Source organism: Acanthisitta chloris, unplaced genomic scaffold, assembly GCF_000695815.1.
Source record: "Acanthisitta chloris isolate BGI_N310 unplaced genomic scaffold, ASM69581v1 scaffold5194, whole genome shotgun sequence".
In the NCBI taxonomy this organism is placed as follows: domain Eukaryota; kingdom Metazoa; phylum Chordata; class Aves; order Passeriformes; family Acanthisittidae; genus Acanthisitta; species Acanthisitta chloris.
In genome coordinates, this window is record NW_008668613.1 from 6901 (window position 1) to 24374 (window position 17474).

General features: G+C 42.4%; 1 protein-coding gene across 1 annotated transcript in view; it reads right to left on the minus strand.

The window, feature by feature from the left end:
- Positions 1 to 1426: 1426 nt before the first annotated feature.
- The window catches only part of LOC103800574 (nuclear receptor subfamily 1 group D member 2-like), an 18465-nt gene continuing 2417 nt past the window's right edge, over positions 1427 to 17474 (minus strand). The window contains 5 exon segments of the mRNA XM_009072955.1: positions 1427 to 2431; positions 6883 to 7093; positions 10857 to 11042; positions 14258 to 14874; positions 16506 to 16650. Of these exon segments, the coding sequence (XP_009071203.1) occupies positions 2235 to 2431; positions 6883 to 7093; positions 10857 to 11042; positions 14258 to 14874; positions 16506 to 16650 (1356 nt within the window). The 3' untranslated portion in view covers positions 1427 to 2234.

Sequence of the window (17474 nt, forward strand, 5' to 3'; positions counted from 1 at the left end):
AATAACACAAAACATGTGACTGTGTCCTCTCTAAAGTCTGAATGGTTCGATGCGTAACTCAGTGAAGCTCTCAAATAATACTGGTAGTATGCAGACTGTTAACAGAAATTAGGACAATATGCCCCGATAGCACATTTGGGGAGCAAAACTGTTATGTGTTAAGGGGCCATTACCCAGTGGTTACACCAGCTTGAAGCAGGACAGCTCTCCTTGCAGCAGCTGCACAGGAGGGGAAAGGATGGGCTCTCCTGCTCCTTCGCCAAGGCTGCAGCCAAATTTTCCCCACCTCCTACTCAAAGGCCTGCCCTGTCCTGCTCTCAGCCCCTGACTCCTTTCTGAGGGGCATCCTCAGCCCAAAGGTGACCGGAGCATGGCAGGGCACAAGCCCTACCCGTCCAAGCCCCTGATGCTCAGTGGCACACAGAAGCCTGCTCTGCTCCAGCAACTCCACAGGCATGGGGGGGCCCATCAACCCACTGTGGTGCAGCAGGAGCTCTGCAGTCTGCAGCCTTTCTGGGTCCTGGCTGCAACTACTGCCTGTGTCTCAATGCAGTAACACAGAGAGGTCTCTCCCACCCTCTGCAGAGTAGTGCTACCAAACACTAGAGACCTAGAGGGCTACCTCTAAGGCAAGTCAGCTAAACAAGGGCGATGGAACATCTTCTTCCCACATTAGCAAAACATAAACGTTAACTAATTAACACAACTGCTTTGACTTCTTTGATTTCTCTATTCTGGTGCCAGGTCCTGCTACAAATGGAAAAAAAGCCCATAGAGAGCTGCTTTCCTAGACAGAAAAGCAGCAGAATCTTAAGCCTTGAAGATCTGCTTTGTAATTTGCTACTGGCATAAACAACAACAAAAAAAAAGTCCCATTTGTTTGGTTGGTTTTTGTGGGGTTTTTTTAAGAAAAAGAAAATCCAGATCATCCAGTGCACCTTCTCTGCACATCACACACGCTCACATGCACACGCACCAATGGAGAGCTCCAGCAGAACAGGTATGGGAACCACAAAGCCCAAATGGTGAAAAGACATGGGGAATCTCACATTTCTGTTTTCAGTTCTCACTTAGCAATGAAGCAGCAAAATGATGTATTGCAAGAAATAAATGGTCACAGAACACACATACAGCCGAACGCAACCATGGACACATTTTTCCCATTTTTGTTTTTTTTCTCATAGATGCTGTTACTCATCTGATAGTTTCTTTCTGGCTGTGCTGAAGTTTTTGAAGAGCATCTGGTGCTTATTTAACCTTTATCAGAACATAAGAACCTCAGTGGCAATGGACAATCAATCTCATTAGTGCTACAACCAACCATTTCCACTTGAGATTCTCTACGAACCCCTTTTGGAAGTTGAACCTGACTCTGCCCCTTTGGTGCCACTCTTGGTTGTTTTTGTGGTTTTTTTTTTTAAATTAACAAACACAGCATATTAATGCAAATCTGATGTTTTCTAAAAAATGCTCAGATAATTAGTTCAGCAATATGCAAAGTGCATCTATTTGGTTCTTTCCATAGATCACCTCCTGTTGTAAGTTTAAATTCCTTCACAGTTTAAAATATTGTGAAGAAATTATATGTATACTTTATGTATAGAACTATTTATATACATACACATATATACACACAACTCTGTACTTTATATAGCCATAAACACTCACTACTTAACTATTTATATTATATACACATGGCATGAACACACACTCAGTGAAGAGTTGGTGCAGGCTGAAATCATTCCATCAGGTTTAATGGAATAACAACAGTGAAACCATGAGTGAGTTATCAAGAGACACAAACATACATCTATTAGATAAGTGAAAGACCAATTAAATCAGCTCTTCCATTTTCCTAGGAGCGCAGGATTGTTCCCACCCCATTCCATGCTCCATATGCACATACACAGCTATTTTGCATTCAGTTTACATGAGAGGGCAGTGGTGGTTCTTTTTTCCAAATGAAAGAACAGTCCATATTTACTCAGGCTCATCACAACCTCTTCTGCAGAAGTGCAGCACAGCTGGGTCTGGATGCCTTGGAGGACTCCGAACGCTGCGCCGTCGTTCGCTGAAAGCACCTGCCAAAGCTTTATTGCATGGTTATGGGACAGCTATCAACTGTTCACAGTCTGTGAACTCTCTCCAACAAGTGGTACAACTGTATAAATACATACTTTAGCACGAAACAGTTTAACACGAGGCAAGTCCAAGTACAAATGAGACCTAAAGGCCTATGGGTGAACTTTAAAGGCCAACAGTTCTTCAGAGTGCATGTTGTTTAAGGAACGCAAGTCGGGTAATTTCAAAAGAAGTTTTGTGAAAATAGAGGCTTCGTTGGGGTGGTTTTTCATAATTAAGGTCCTTAGTGCACGGATTAGTGTTTCCTGAAGTGCCTCCACAGAATTGACATTTTCTATTCCAGAGCGATCTAAACGAAAGGGCAGGGGAGGGAGGAGAGAGGGAAATAAAGGAACAGGGTGAGGGGAGGAGGAGAAGAAAAAGAAAAAAAAGAAAGGAGACTGAGCAGATGTAGTTTGCAACATAAATCCACTGCAACAATCACCTACTAAATTAGCAAGCACAAGAAAAATGAGATACTTATGCCAGAAGTTTCAAATCCACATACCAAAAGTCTTTCAGATATTATTTTGCATTAACTTTGCAAAGTACTAAGCTCAGGCCAGACTGGCAGCATTCAATCACCATTTCTGTAATCCCTTATCCATGTTCCCAGAAAAGGACAGACCAGTATTTAAGCACATGCTTAAGTACTCTGCTGAATCACAACTTTCAACACAAGGAGAGAGACATGGCACATGAAAGTAAAAATTTCCAACGTTTCTCAAGGCTGGATATAGAGCCCTAAACTTAAACTGGAGTTTTGAAGAGGAAATCCCACTCAGGACAAGCCACACTTATATCTGCACAATGGTATCCTCAGGGGCAAAGTGAGTACAAGCCTTGGTACAACTGGAGATTAATACTGAGCGTGTTCTGAGGCACTTACAAAGTGAAACATGATGCACCAAAAAATTCCCAACTAAGGAAAAGAAGAATTTCAACATCAAGACAAGTATTATGCTTTCACATACTGCACTCACTCCACGCCTGAAGCATCTCTTTCAAGAGAGCTTACTTAAGAACTCACCTGGAGTCCTTAGGTAGAACCTAAGTAAGCAGCTTAAAAGGATGAATTTTTAAGTAAAACATCTCACCTCGTAACTAATCACAGTAGCTGGTTTTTTCCAAGCTGCAGCCTCTTTTTTTAAACACTATGTAAATTCAGCAGGGCACATACATACCCGAGTGATGGACATGGACAGAAATGTGCTTTGATGTGTACATGTACTTAAGCACTTTGCAGAACTGGGACATGGAATGACAACAGCTTTCTGGAGTAACACCGAGTCAGACTGTACAGTCAGAGTGGGAATCCCTTCCTCATGCTGCCAGTGTCAATCCAATCAGACTGCTCAGGTGAACAGAATCTAGGAAGTCATCCTGGACTGTTCAGTGCAGTTCCCCACTGCTATGGGAAAAGCTATTATATAATCCACTTAAGGATGCATCTTGAAGCAGTTAATATGTTTTGCTCCTTTAGAAAGATTACTCCAGAATTTTCTACTCTAACAATTAGCAGCTCTGATTGCTATCAAAGTTTTAATAAGAGCACACATTCTGCTCTTCTGTGAAGACTGTCCATTAGGTTTGATAGCAGATGTCCAAGAGAACATAAGCAAAGAGACATCTCTCCACTTTTATTAACCTATCTATCCTGCACTTTTATTAACTATCTATCCTGCTTGCCTCCTGCTCTGCAAAAGGTTTGCTCTGTCCTGAGCAGGTATGATGATCTTTGCACAGAGTATTCCTGATGAGGTTTCCCAAGAGCTCTGTACAGTGACAGTGGTACTGCCTTGCCTCTGAAGGTGAAAGAATGCAGTCCACCCTTTCCTGGCTGCCTCGGGTGAGTTACTGTAGCCTCCTCTCTTCAATTAGTCCAAGTCCTTTTTTTTCCTCCCTCTCAGTCCACTCCCAGCTGCTCCCAGTGGCCAGCAGGTTTTGTTAGTACTATCCCAGGCAGAGAGAATAATAGAGGGTGTGTATTTTATATTCTTCTACCAAAATACATCACCCTTAGTTAAAGGATTATCTGGTCTCTAGACATGCATGAAACACATTCTTTCAGCTTTGCTTCTACCTTGTTTTTTCCTTCTTCAGTGCCCACAGTCCCTCTTGTTATCTCCCATCTTCCACACATTCAGCTAACTTAGGTAATTCCCCAGCACCAGTAAAAACATTCCCACATCCTCACTGTATGGCCCTGCTTTTTCTTTCTTCCTCACATGACATGAAAACAAGAGGATGTACAGAGACACAGAGCCCTCACTACTATCCCTGCACATATCCCACTACTTCTGTACATTCTAAATATTCCTCATAAGAGTTATTCATCCAGGGTTATGTGGAGGTGTTTCTGATGAGTGTTCTCCCCACTAGCACTATTTAGAGACTTATTTTTTTCCATTGGTGTTTTCATTTTTTTCAAATTTTAAACAACTGAAAGTCTTTTTAGGAGACTGTAACTAGGACAGCATAGTATTTTATGTTCTGGATCACTTAACCAGGATTCAACAGTCATACACTCCTGTCTGCTTCTGGAACTGATATAAATCTTGACTACTCTACTATCTTTTCTTGAATAACTTTCATTCTGAGATGAAGTAGTCTTTGTGGCATTTTTCTTCCACCTTCAGCTCTTCTTACATTTATGACATCTTTGGCCTTTGCCTGCATCTCCATGTCATTCTTTCTGATCTTGTTCCTCAATTCTTTCTCCATCTCTAATCCAGCTTTGCCTCCACATTACGGAAATTGACTCTTTGCGTCACACTCCTCCCTGAGGTGTGGAACACAGGGGATCTGTCTTTCAAGACCTGTTTAACCAACAGATGCCCACAATCCTTCAGTTCTACAGGTGCCATCTCCTCCTGGCAAGCCCTTGCACTGTGAGCATCTTCCTCAGGAGCTCTGTTGGGGGCACTTATGCTCTTCTTAGGTACCCACTCGAGCATGAAGCGTGCTCACTTGGTTTTGCAAAGTAATGACTGCAGCATTTCAATCCAGCTGCAAGCTACAGAGTGAAGTTGATGTGAAAATTTTTGAACTCAGTGATCATCAAAGTTACTGTTGTGTCTGGAATACAGCCCCGATGTGAAAATTTTTTAACTCAGTGATCATCAAGGTTACTGTTGTGTCTGGAATACAGCCCCAACACTGACTAAGAAATTGTACTTTATAAATCCCTGGAAGTATTTTGTGATGTTGTCCAGGAAGGCTGTGATCAGACTGCAGATCAGATCACAAGGCAGCTAAGATAGGTAGCAATAATGTCCAAACTATGATCTGAAAAATCCTCAGCAGCTGTGAGAAGCCTGAACACTAAACACCTTCTCTTTTTGTCCTGTTGCACGGCTCTGACATTACATGCTGTACATGTCACATATCATCCCTAAGCTAATCCCTACTGGGAGCTAGCAACCACAGCAGTGCTTAAAAGGCTGGGGGGGCTGTCTCTGTGCTAGAAGCATATTTAACAGAACAGATAGAGCCACTTACACTGAAAACAGGTGGCACAGAGATTGTGATATTCTAGGGCCCAGGAGCTGAGCAAGCAAGAAGAGTGGCTGTAAGCCTAGTTACACTACACAAGAAGGGAAGAGACCTAGTTGTCAGTCCTTATTTAAAAGGTTGCCTCCAGTTTCCATCAAGACAGACAAAATTTGTAGAGTCTGGAAAAGCAACTAAAATCCCAGGTTTCTCTCTGCTACCTGAATATTTTCACTAACAGATTACAGTGCCATGCTTCCTGCACACTGCCATTCCTTCCGCCTTTTGAAGCTTTGTGCCACCCTCTGCTCATTATCACAGCTTACAGACTGAAGAGGCAGCAGCTGCCCCCTCCTGTGCTGTAACATTTCAGTTTGGCCATGCACAAACCTACTGGACTGAACTGTCTTGCCTTGTTTAGAGGTGTCACATGCCTACAACACCATGCCTGGGGTGCCCCTCCCTGATAAGAAAGACATGGGTATAAATCATTCATGTGAAAGAGGTACACTTGCTCAAGGAGTTGAGTGCTCCCCAAATAAATGCTGGGTTGCTGTCTAAGTGGGTGCTATGAGCATTCCTAAAAAAAAAGACCCAGCAAGAAGGGATCCTGCATCTTGTATTCCAGGCATTATATGCAGAGCTAATGTGCCTAATTTGAAGCTTGAGATAATACTACAGAAGTAGGTGCTTAATCCTCCTTTGAATCTGGGCCAGGGTGTTCTGTATACCCAGGGACTGAAACAAGATAGGAGGCCAGTGAAGATATTAGTGGATTGGCAGGCCTTTAGTGGTAAGAAGTCACGGTGCAGATGATAGGGCTTTCTTGCTGACATAGGCAGAGATCAAACTGTTGGATTTAGACTTAAGCAAAATACGCAATAGACTTAAATGACAATACTTGGAAGTAAAAATACCACCTTATCCAAAGACTTATGCTGTGCAGGTCATGCGTAATTTCAGTGATGCTGTCTTGTGAAACTTAGAGGAGCCAGACAAATAGCATCTAAACGGCCACAGGGCAGCTATATGTTTCTGCATTCTGCAGGAAGCAGTAGGAAAACTTAAGCCCATTGTCACATTTTTTCCAAAGCCAGTATTAGAAAGAGCAGGTATGTAAAAAAGCAAATTACAGGCTGCTAGTAGCTTAAAACCTATTCAATTGCCCTTAGATGTGAAATAACAGGCTATACATTTTACAGAAAACTTTTAATATAGAAGAGCCACATTCAAATTCGGCAAAGGTGCAAGTTAACTTTCTCTCCTTACCAGCAGATACCAGGACAACCGCTGTAAACAGACTCATCTCCTCGTCACTAAGTTGCAGGGCATTTAGTTTCTCACTAAATTCAAACATGGAGTTGAGCAGATCACCAGCTCCCATTGAATGCAAGTCATCCACACTGTACTTCTTTCCACTCAGGAAGGTGACAGTACGTTCCTTTGCATCAAACAAAGATGCAAATCGTACCATTAAAACCTGGAGAAAGAAACGCAAAAGAAAAAACGAAACCAGATAAATGTAGGTGAATTTTGAGAAAAGCCAAAAGAAGAAAAATTAAACCTTTTAGCATCATTCAAACCGTCTCATTAACCGCTCTACAAGCATTCTATACAGAAACTGTCAGCATGCTATTGAGCTGTAAAACACAGTGCAAGCTCCGGCCCAGTAATCTGGGAGAAACAAACAAGTGCCAAAATTAGCAAGTGGATGCAGGGGAGGGGCTACAGCACATGAAAGGGAAGAAAATGAAAATTTAAACCTCAGACAGCCTGAGCCACAAAGACCATGTCATTCATAAATATGCCAGTAGGACAACTTGCTTAAGCCACTGAACAGCCAAAGGCATACAGAGCGTTAAAAGAAATGTTTTCTTGGCCACACTTATGAGGAGCAAAATGAAGGTACTGAACCAGATTCTCGCTTGGCGAAAACTGGAGCAGCTCTATGGAAACAATGCTGATTTACACCGCCTGATGATCCGGCCCCCTAGGCATTCTTTGGGAAAGTACCATGCCGCATCACTGTACCCACAGGAATGTTAATGAGCTCTGGTAGAAAGGAGAGACATGAACGGCCTTCTAAAGGCTAGGGAAGCACAGCACCTGGTCTGTAGCTGCAGCTGGGAATGCCCCTTTGGTACAAGCACCTGGGCTGGAGCAGTTGACGTGTGCTAAACTTACCCCTTTGGGCTGAAATTTCTCTTGTGGTTTTCTCAGTCGTACTGTGAAATGTTTCCCTCTGGAATGGCTTGTAAAGTTCCATTTGCTCATGTTCAACAACCTTATTTACATTTTCAAGGTTTAAGTTGCACAGAACAGCCTTCATATTTGGAGAAAATGAACCAACTGGCATTGATTATAACTTCAGACTCACTGTAATCTCTTGGTCTGACAGTCATCTTTTCTCACTCACCCTACATAACTGCGTTAATTTAAATGTTTACTACAGGTGAGAGAAGAACCAGGTTTTCAAAGACTAGTGCCTTTGACAAGCTTAAAAAAGGAGTGTTCAAAACAAATTAAAATGTTTGAGAACTTGAACACCGTTCATGCACATTACATGACCTGCTCCTAAATCTTAACAGCCAAATGACATGCAGCAATCTTGATGGACACAGGAGCGTGATGTATTATTCACCTTTGTCAGCTAAGCTACATGTCCTTTGATGACATTAACTACAGCGTGCAGAAACCTTGGTGCAGAAGCCCTCAGAATACAACAAAAAAAAGGCAAAGGGCGGACAGACGAAGCTGAACTTGTGCATTAGCACAGACCCACCAGGTATTCAACAACCTTTCAGTTCAAAATGGTATTCTCTCTACAGAACTGAGCATTAGAAACATGGATTTTAAATAAGGAGCAACCACTATAAATGCTGGTATTCAAAACTGAAGCCCATGAAGTTGTGTTGACTTATACTAAGGCAAAGACTTCACTTATAGATCTCAATGTCACCATTCTAACTCAAGAAAGAACAGTTTAGACTGCAGCATGCCAGAGGACTAATTCATTCTATTTCACTTCAGGCCAGACTCCTATTTGTGCATGCTGAGGATATACCTGATCAATCCTATCACCTGACCACAGCAACATAAGCACATAAAAACCTCTGCACTTGGAGGTTGCCTGCTCACTTCCCCACCACCTGTAGTGAAATCACTAAGTTTGTGATTCTGCAAAGAAACTGAGTCACTACTCCAGTGGATCCAATGGCCTTGTTAACTCTATCACCAACTACATTTGGAGGGGAGGTGAGTGAGGACCTGCTCAAAACCAGCTGAATTCCTTATTTTAGGCTCACTGCTGTTTCTGAGCTGGCTCTCATAGAAGCCATGCAAATGCCACCATGAGATACTGAGCTCCCCAGTACTCCCAGTTCTAAGAGAGCTTTTTAGTTTACACATGTGTGAATATATATAGCTCTGTAGCTTCTGCACCAACATTGTCTCCCTGCGTCTTCTTACCCCCAAACAAATATTCCTTGAATGAGAGCTGCTGGTTAGCACAGTATCAAGCCAGACACACCAGTCTTGGAGACTGCACTTGTACTCAGGTTCTTCTATTAACATGCAGATGTTGGAATATCCTAGTTCAGTTACCCAGAAGACAGAAGTGACCTTGCATGCACCAGGCTTTCAAGATGCTTTTGCCTCTATTGCAATGGTTTTGTTAATCTTCTTGTGGATTTTTTTCCCCCACTGCTCTGCAACAGTATTTTTTTTATTCTGTTGCTAAGATGCCACATAGGTCTCTAACTGCAAGTACCAGCTCACTAACAGAAATCATTAATGTTTCTTATTTTTAAGTGAATAGTGACAAGCATGCAGCCATACATCATTATTAATACCCCTGGATATATAAACCTTCTTATCAGCAATGTTTGTAACTGGCAAAAAGGCATACAAATGAGGCCTGAGAAAAGCTTGAGGTGAAAAAGGCCAAGACAAAACATTTTACTTGCAAAACATGAAGGTTTGGCTTTACATTATAGCACAGTTCAAGCCCAATTTTCCACCCTCCTTGAGGGCGTTAGATGGTGTATCACTTTGCAGAGTTCTGTGTAATGTGAACAGCAGTATAAGAGACTGTAGCTGAAGGAAGTGAAAATACAACCCTTTGCTACAGGAGCTGTAGATGAGTATTAAAAGGTCAAGAATATGTGTAACAGAAAAAAATACATGACAGCAAAATGAAAGAAAAAAGAAACTGACACACTCCAGGCACCAAGTCTTCCAGTGTGTAACTTTGTACCTTCCAACCCAACAATTAGCCATTTTAGAGCTGGATTCTAAAAATGCAGACAGAAGACCCAACACATTATGTGAGAAATGTCTTCAGTTTAGGTAAATACAAAATCTGGCATCTCTCTTTGAAATAATAAATGGAGTAAACAAAAGCAAAGGCATTGCCAACACTACCCTGCCTCAAAAAGCACAGGAACATCGAATACTTGGGACTTCACCTCCTCTGGCCCACTATATTCAAATCTCACATTTGAATAATTACACAATGCATATTGCCTCCAACAGACACAGGGATCTAGAAGAGCAGCTAAAACCTTAAGTAAAGGTCATCTAGCAAAGGTCACTGATCATGAAACAGCACCAAGCTCAGTGGTATCATTTCCAAATTAACACCACTAATTCACATATACGTCATAACCGCAAGTGGATGAAGTTAACCACGAGGACCTAGCAGGATTAAGTCAACAGTAAGTCAGGCTGAAGCTGGCACACAGTGTCTACAGAGCTTCAGACATCCTCAACGGCCACCAAAGGCCAGTGGTGACTGGTCAGGATGGATACTCTGGCTTTGGCAGGGAGCAAAGTGGCACAAGGAAGGCCATACAGAGCAATAAACACATTCCTTGACAAACCTTGCAAGTCAACAGACAGCTTTCTAAACTATCCACCCTTCCAGATGCAGTACACTTCTCCAGAGTAAGCAAAGGAGCTATCAACATAACAGCTGCTATACAAAACCAGGAAACCCCTAATTACCCATTAATGCCCAAGGGTAGAAGGACTGAGCATTTTTGAGCTAGTTAGAAGAGGAACAGCTCACCAAGATCTGACCAAACAGATCCCTTCGGCACCATCAGCTTGAAGAAAGCTCAGAGCTATCATCCATGAACAAGTGGGTTTCGCCTGATATAACCTAGTTCTATTTGTTCTTGTTCTTATGGGGTCAAAGTGATGCACAGTTTGACAGGTTTGCAATATACACACAGTGGTCTCACCTCAAAGGTCCCAGCCTTCAGAAGATTGACCTGGTCATGTTGGGAGAGATCTCGGAAACCTGGGATGCGCTTGGCAAACTCCACCACTTCCTTCACTGCAGGGGTAAAACTCAGGGAAAACTCTTCCCAGACTTCATGGCCAGATTTGTTTGGGTCCACGTGGGGAGTCTTACTCATTGGGCAGACCTGATGTTCACAAAACATAGAAAACAACTCTTAAAGATTTATTTCCAAATACTGACAAATACTTCAAAGAAACAGGTTTATGCTTTAACAAAACTTTGCTATAATGACACACAGAGGAAAAAAGACTATTATTCCTCAGTCAGTTCCCAAAGCAACTGGATTTCTCCCCCTTCCTTTAAAACAATCAATCACTCAACAATAAAAATGGTGGCAGATTGTTAGCAACCTGTTTATAAATTTGCTGAAAATCTGCAGTAAACAGCACTGGAAACTACGACACTGTTTACTGCAAAAGACCTAAAAGAACTAAGGTTATGCTATTCTTCCCCGATTTCAGCTGATGTCTGACATCTCAATTTCTCACTTGTATTATTCCTGTAATTTCAGAGTTAATCGTGATCTCACGGTGAGTTGATTGTAATCTCACAGTCACTACTACGTTCATTCTCCTATCTTTCTTGTTCTGCAGGCAACTGAACTGCTTCAGTCAAGGTGACAAAGGTGTCAACACCAGAACAAGGAAGTGAGCCTTGGATTCCTGAGTCACAGGTTTACACCCTCATTACAAGGCCAACCTTCTTCTCCTACAAGTTTGCTTTTACTTGCATCACCAAAGGAGGATCACCAAGGAACTGGTATGCCAATTTTACTCATTCACAAGATGACAAAATGCTCTTTCATACAAACATACAGCAGGGGTTTTTTGTAGGAAAGTGAACTCATTACAATGAGATCAGATGCATCAGTCAAGGCTCACTGCCAATAAATTCCCTCTGCAAGACCCAACCAGAAGCTCTGAGATATTATATTTTCAGTTCTGCTTTCTAAAATTTATGTATCTTTTAATTAAGTTTAAACCTTTTAATATTCATTTCACCTGTCATCATCAAGGACAAGGATTCTTTTTAAGTATTCCTCACAAGTATACTAAATGGTGTATGTAATCCTACATAATGTCAGCAACACAAAGAGGAAACAGTGAAATAAATTAACATTCCTCAGAGCTGTGCTGTTTTTGCAAGGCATCTTGAATATGGTAATTGCCTAACAATTCTTTGCAAGGAAGGTCCCAGGATTACAAGAACATAGTATTTTGCCAAAAGGAAAGGTCTAAGCACATAACCAGAAAGACCCTAACCACTTCTCTGCCTGCCATATTGCAACAGATCACAAAAAGTATTGATAAAAATACAGTACTTTCTGAAAATAAGGAATCTCTGTTTCAGAACTCTGTTCCATAGTGGACCCAAAAATCACTGTAATTTCTCATCCTAAAATGCTTTACCCTAACCCACAGGCATTCAGTCCCAATGGGAAATTACCACTTCCTCATTCTGTGCATTGTGTCTAAGCTCTCTTGACAGACCTCTGCCCAAAAATCAGAGTATCTCAAGTTAGAAGAAACCCATAAGGATTGAGTCCAACTCCCTGCTCCTTGCAGAATTACCTAAAACTAATCCACAGGACTAAGTGTGTTGTCCAAGAGCTCCCTGAACTCTGAGAGGCTTTCTATGGAAGCAGTTGTCAGCTTGTACAGTCACTAGCTCTCTTAGAAGAATCTCTTCAGGAACAACCTGTTCTGCTGTTCTGATTACAGGGGTATTGAGTAAAAAAGACCAAACCCCTGAACGTCTATCTCCACACTGGTTCAGAGCCTAATTACACACCCTTATTGCTACTGACTCATTTCAGTCAGATGCTGATCTCACCGAGTTCTCAGGTAAAACCCTCATTCATGTTAGGGATGTAGAGGAAGCTGCAGTGCTCTGTTAGATTTGGTTTTGTTTCCTCATCATTGGCTGTGTAAAGCCTCCCTGCAGCTGCTATGCACAGGTCAAACTGACTGGTTGAGCCTCTGCAAGGCAGCAAGGGAGTGCCCTGCCCGCCCATACTGATGGGCTTAACCTCTGCTTCTCAGGAGTGCCAAGAATGCAGTCGTAGTGGGGCCACATACTTTCCCTGCAAGGAAGAGAGGTTGGGAATTATTATTTGCTATGGTGTGGTGTCTAGAGTCTGCAATTAAGGTCAGAGCCTGCTAGGGATAGCATGGTCTACATATGTGGTAGCCAAAGAAGAGGAACACAAAACAACAACGACAATAAAAACCCCACGGAAATACAGGATCAAAATAAACACCTTCACTGTGGAGACTTTTGGGGGTCTTCAAGAACCTGTGAAGGATCTTTACAGACTAGGAGGAAGAAAAACACTGGCAGCTCAAGTACTTCAGAAAGGTCAGGGGCTCGCACTTCACAACAGGAGTGCGGGATGAGAACGAGGATGTTATGTTCTCTCATCCCAGGCGGTTCCAGTGATAAAGAGAAGGACAATCTATTTTAAGGGCCTTACAGAACTGGTTGCCTGAATGGCAGAGAAACAGCAGGTGCAAGGCAAATGAGAGGGACCTGTTAAGGAAAGGCAAAAAAAAACCCCAACAACCATATGCAAAAACCCAGGAAGCATCCTTGTTAAGAATTCAGTGAGAAAATGCTGTAGCAAAGTCATCTAAGGTACCCAGAAGTGTGTTCAGAGCCTCATTTGTGTAAGTGCTACAGAAAAGACTCAACTTCTCTCAAGTGGTATAGCTGTGCATCTTCCTCCTGCCCCTGTTCAGATCTGAAGATGTTCTAGGGTAAAAAAGGATGCATAGCCTGTGGGTCCCATTAAAACAGAACAAACAGAACTCAATACCAAAAAAAACCCAGCCTACCCAGCAGGAGATTTTAGAACACACTAGGAAGGCATGTAAGACTGGCTTAAAATCCTAGCCCTGAGGTTTCACCCCCAAAATTTGATCTGAATACGCCTAATTAAAATACAGTGTTTCTAACTGTGCAGATTATTTGAAAGTGAATTCTTCCAAAGGACAGAGTGAAAAAGGGAATTTATAAACTCTTAATATCTGTCTTCATTTTTAAGTCACTTAAAAAACCCATGAGTTTTCTTCAACCAATGCTCTTTGATGTTAATCTACTTCCAGTTAGCTAAAAAACAAGTCAGGAAACCCCATCGCTTGTACGATTTCAAATCCTCCATAGAACTCGAGCTGCTATTCTTCTTCATCACAATTTGTGCCACCAAACCTGTGTCACGATTTAAAGTTTCCGCAGTTGTGCCAACTGTATGCAGCTTCACTTGACTACTGAGGCACAGCTGGATCACACCCACCACTAAGCCTTTCTCTAAGTCAAATCAAATAATCGACATCAATATACCAGATGCATTCTTCCTCCAGTGCTGCAAGAGTAAGTGGTATTCTTGTTTGGAGAAAAGCCATCTTCTGGGATCCTATCGCACAACCGCTGAGTATAACCACTGGTGAAGTTCATGCAGTGGCCACTTGTGAAACACATGGCATGACCACTTGGATAATGCACTGTGCTTCTCCCTTTGTACTGTCCACCAAGGTGCTGCTCCCTTTCAGGGTACTGAGGGCCACCGAGCCCACCAACACAGTGCTCACTGCTCAAGATGTACTGTTCGGTGTTCTTGGACACCCTCTCCCCACTCTGGGGCTGCATCATCTCTGCAGGGTTTTGGGACTGCTCTTGGTTGTACATGAAAGTGTCTTTGTGGGCTCTAGTGACCATACCGATCACTTCCTCCTTAGCCATGTCAGCACTAGGAGGGGGAGAAGGGCTCTTGATGGTTTCCCGCTCTTGTTTGGGCTTGGAGGAAAGGTCTTCTTGAGGTGCTTGTTCTTGATGTTCTGTTAATGCTTCATTGGGTAAGTGACCGCTGAACTGACTGTTCATCATGGTTTTCATGGCACTCTGCATTTCAATCAGCATCCTCTGTTTTTCACGTTTGGGAATACGGCCAAATCGAACAGCTACCAAGGTGAAGAAATGGAAAGTGGTGGGAAGGAAAAAAAAAAAAACAAAAAAAAAAGAAAGAAAAGTCAATCCTGAAAGTGTTAACATGCGCACACAAAATACACACCAAAACCAAAAACCTTGCCCTTTAAGGAAAGATTTTAACTGTTCTCACCAATACTACAACAGGGGTATTACCAGTGAAGTCGAGGAGCTTCCTTGACATAGGACTGGCATGAGGCAAGAAATTTATGCTGCTGTTTGCATACAAAGAGAAGGCAGCTCTAAAGCCTTTTCCCTTTTGCCTCAAACCTGGCTATGGACTACACACACGGTTGTGTTAATTGATGAAGTGTTGGGCTTTAAGATTGGATCTATTAAATCAGCACAACCTCGTGAGCTGACAATTACCTGAATGTAAACATGGTTCATATTGTATTTGAATAGAAGTCTTACAAGACAGGTAGGTCCTCATAGACCAATCATACACCTTGCCAAAACAAGAGAATCAATGCTGAACAAAAGCTTACCTTGGCAAATTTTCTTGATAACTTTGCCTTGAACAAGGACATTTTCTGCTGGCAAGGGGATGGGCATCACTGTGGCTGCAGCAACTTTTGACCCTCTCCTAGGGAATCTACAACTGCCTCTACCACCCTGTCCAACTGCAGCCGCGCAAGGGCTTATAACCAGTTTCGACTGATGTAATTATGAACATACAGTAGTCCATCATTAATGTAACTAAGTCTCTCTCATTAAAGCAGGTGCGACCTTATGCGCAAACAAGCGCCTAGGGGATGAAATAACTCCTATGCACGGCAAGAACTCAGAACAATTATTTAAAATAAGTTTTAACACTCCACCCACTAAATTATTAACAGCCCAAGATTCCTAGTTCTTGTGAAATAAACACCCAGAGAAAATTAAAAAGTGAAACAGAAGGAAGAGCTCTGGTTTGTGACAGTAACTTGTAGCAGATATATGAACTACATTTTCAGCAGTAAGCACCTAAAAGTCACAAGGAGTGAACAGCCAGCAGGATGGCCAGAGACACAGTTCAGTGCCATTGTTTCCTCCTTGCCTTTCCTTTCCCTCCAAGAAAAGAAAGAAAGGAAGGAAAACCAAAACAGAAAAAGAAAAAAAGGAGCAGATACATGCTCATCCTATGTACCCAAACCTAACTCTTGAGGCTCTACAGTGACTACTCTAAGGCTATCAGCTTGGGCAGAATTCCCTTTCATTGAAAAGGCAAGAGCAACAAAAGAAAACAAAACAAAAAGAAAAAAGAAAAAATAAAAAAAATGAGTCTTGTTCAAATTCAGGCAGGATACAGCCATTAACCTTAACCCATTAAACCAAAACTGAGACACTTGTTACAACCATCCCCCTAACAGACCACTGCAGCACATCCCACTGCCTCAGCCTCCACAGGCAGCAGGACAGCTCTGTGGCTGCCTGCAGTATTACATTACCAGTCCAGGAGAGCCACGGAGCGAGAAGGCAAGCTGATCTAAATGCTCTTGCAGAGGGAACCTGCCCTTGACACAGGGCTGGCTGCATTATCTGCCAGTAAGACCCTCCACAATCAGTTTTGAGGTGTGCAGCAGATTCCCCCCTCAGAGGACCTCTGCTCAGCGCAGGAACGTACCATCTCTTGACATCCCAACAGACAGGCATTTTTTGAAACGACACTGCTGGCATCTGTTCCTATTCATTCTCATTATAGAGCAGTTGTTATTCTTCAAGCACTTCTTATACTGGATGTTTTGCTGAATGCTTCTTCTGAAAAAGCCCTGTAAACAAACAAACAAACAAAACCCACAACAATCATTACAGCACATGTCAAATCCTGCCAAGATTCACCTCTTTGCAAGCACAGAAAACCTCACTGGGTCTCATCAGCTGCTTCAGAGCCATCAGCCCCAGGTGATTTTGAAGAACTTGGAAGTCCTCATGACTTACTTCCCCTTAGTGTGTGATCATTCATTTGTGTGTGAAGAACTTAGAACTAGTAACGCAAACTAGTTATGATTTCTAATTACAGAAGTTGCTAAGTTGTTCCCTGGACAGTCAGCACCTAAACAGCAAAATACCTCCAGCATTGGCTTTATCACTGTACCAACAGTTTGTAAGATATGCTCTCAGACACCTATGACATCAAGTGCAAAGATGGAAGTCAAATCAGATCTTTTGACTTCAACCTCTGCAGTTCAGCAACAAAACTATCCTGTTGCCTCATATGACCTTTGAAGGTGGTTCTTTCACATAACCCTTATGCTGATAAACTCCTTCACAGAATATTGTATTTGCAGTGTTGGAATTTGCAGATTCAGAAAATACGTATGATGCACAAACGTGGCTTTCCCTGTGGCAGAGAACTGCTTTTTGAAAGCTGTTTGTTCTGTGTCCCAGCCCAGGTGACAACTCACACCCACTCTCTCTTAATGCAATTAACATGCACATGTCTTGCGTGACATGGTCCTTACCACCTCTGCCTCCAGTTCCTATTCTCTGCCATGCACTCCAGGTCAGGCAGGACTGGACAAGGGGTGAGAACAGAAAGTACTGCAGAGTTTGGAAAATGCTGTGTATTGTTAAGGTGTTTCCCTTTTCCCTA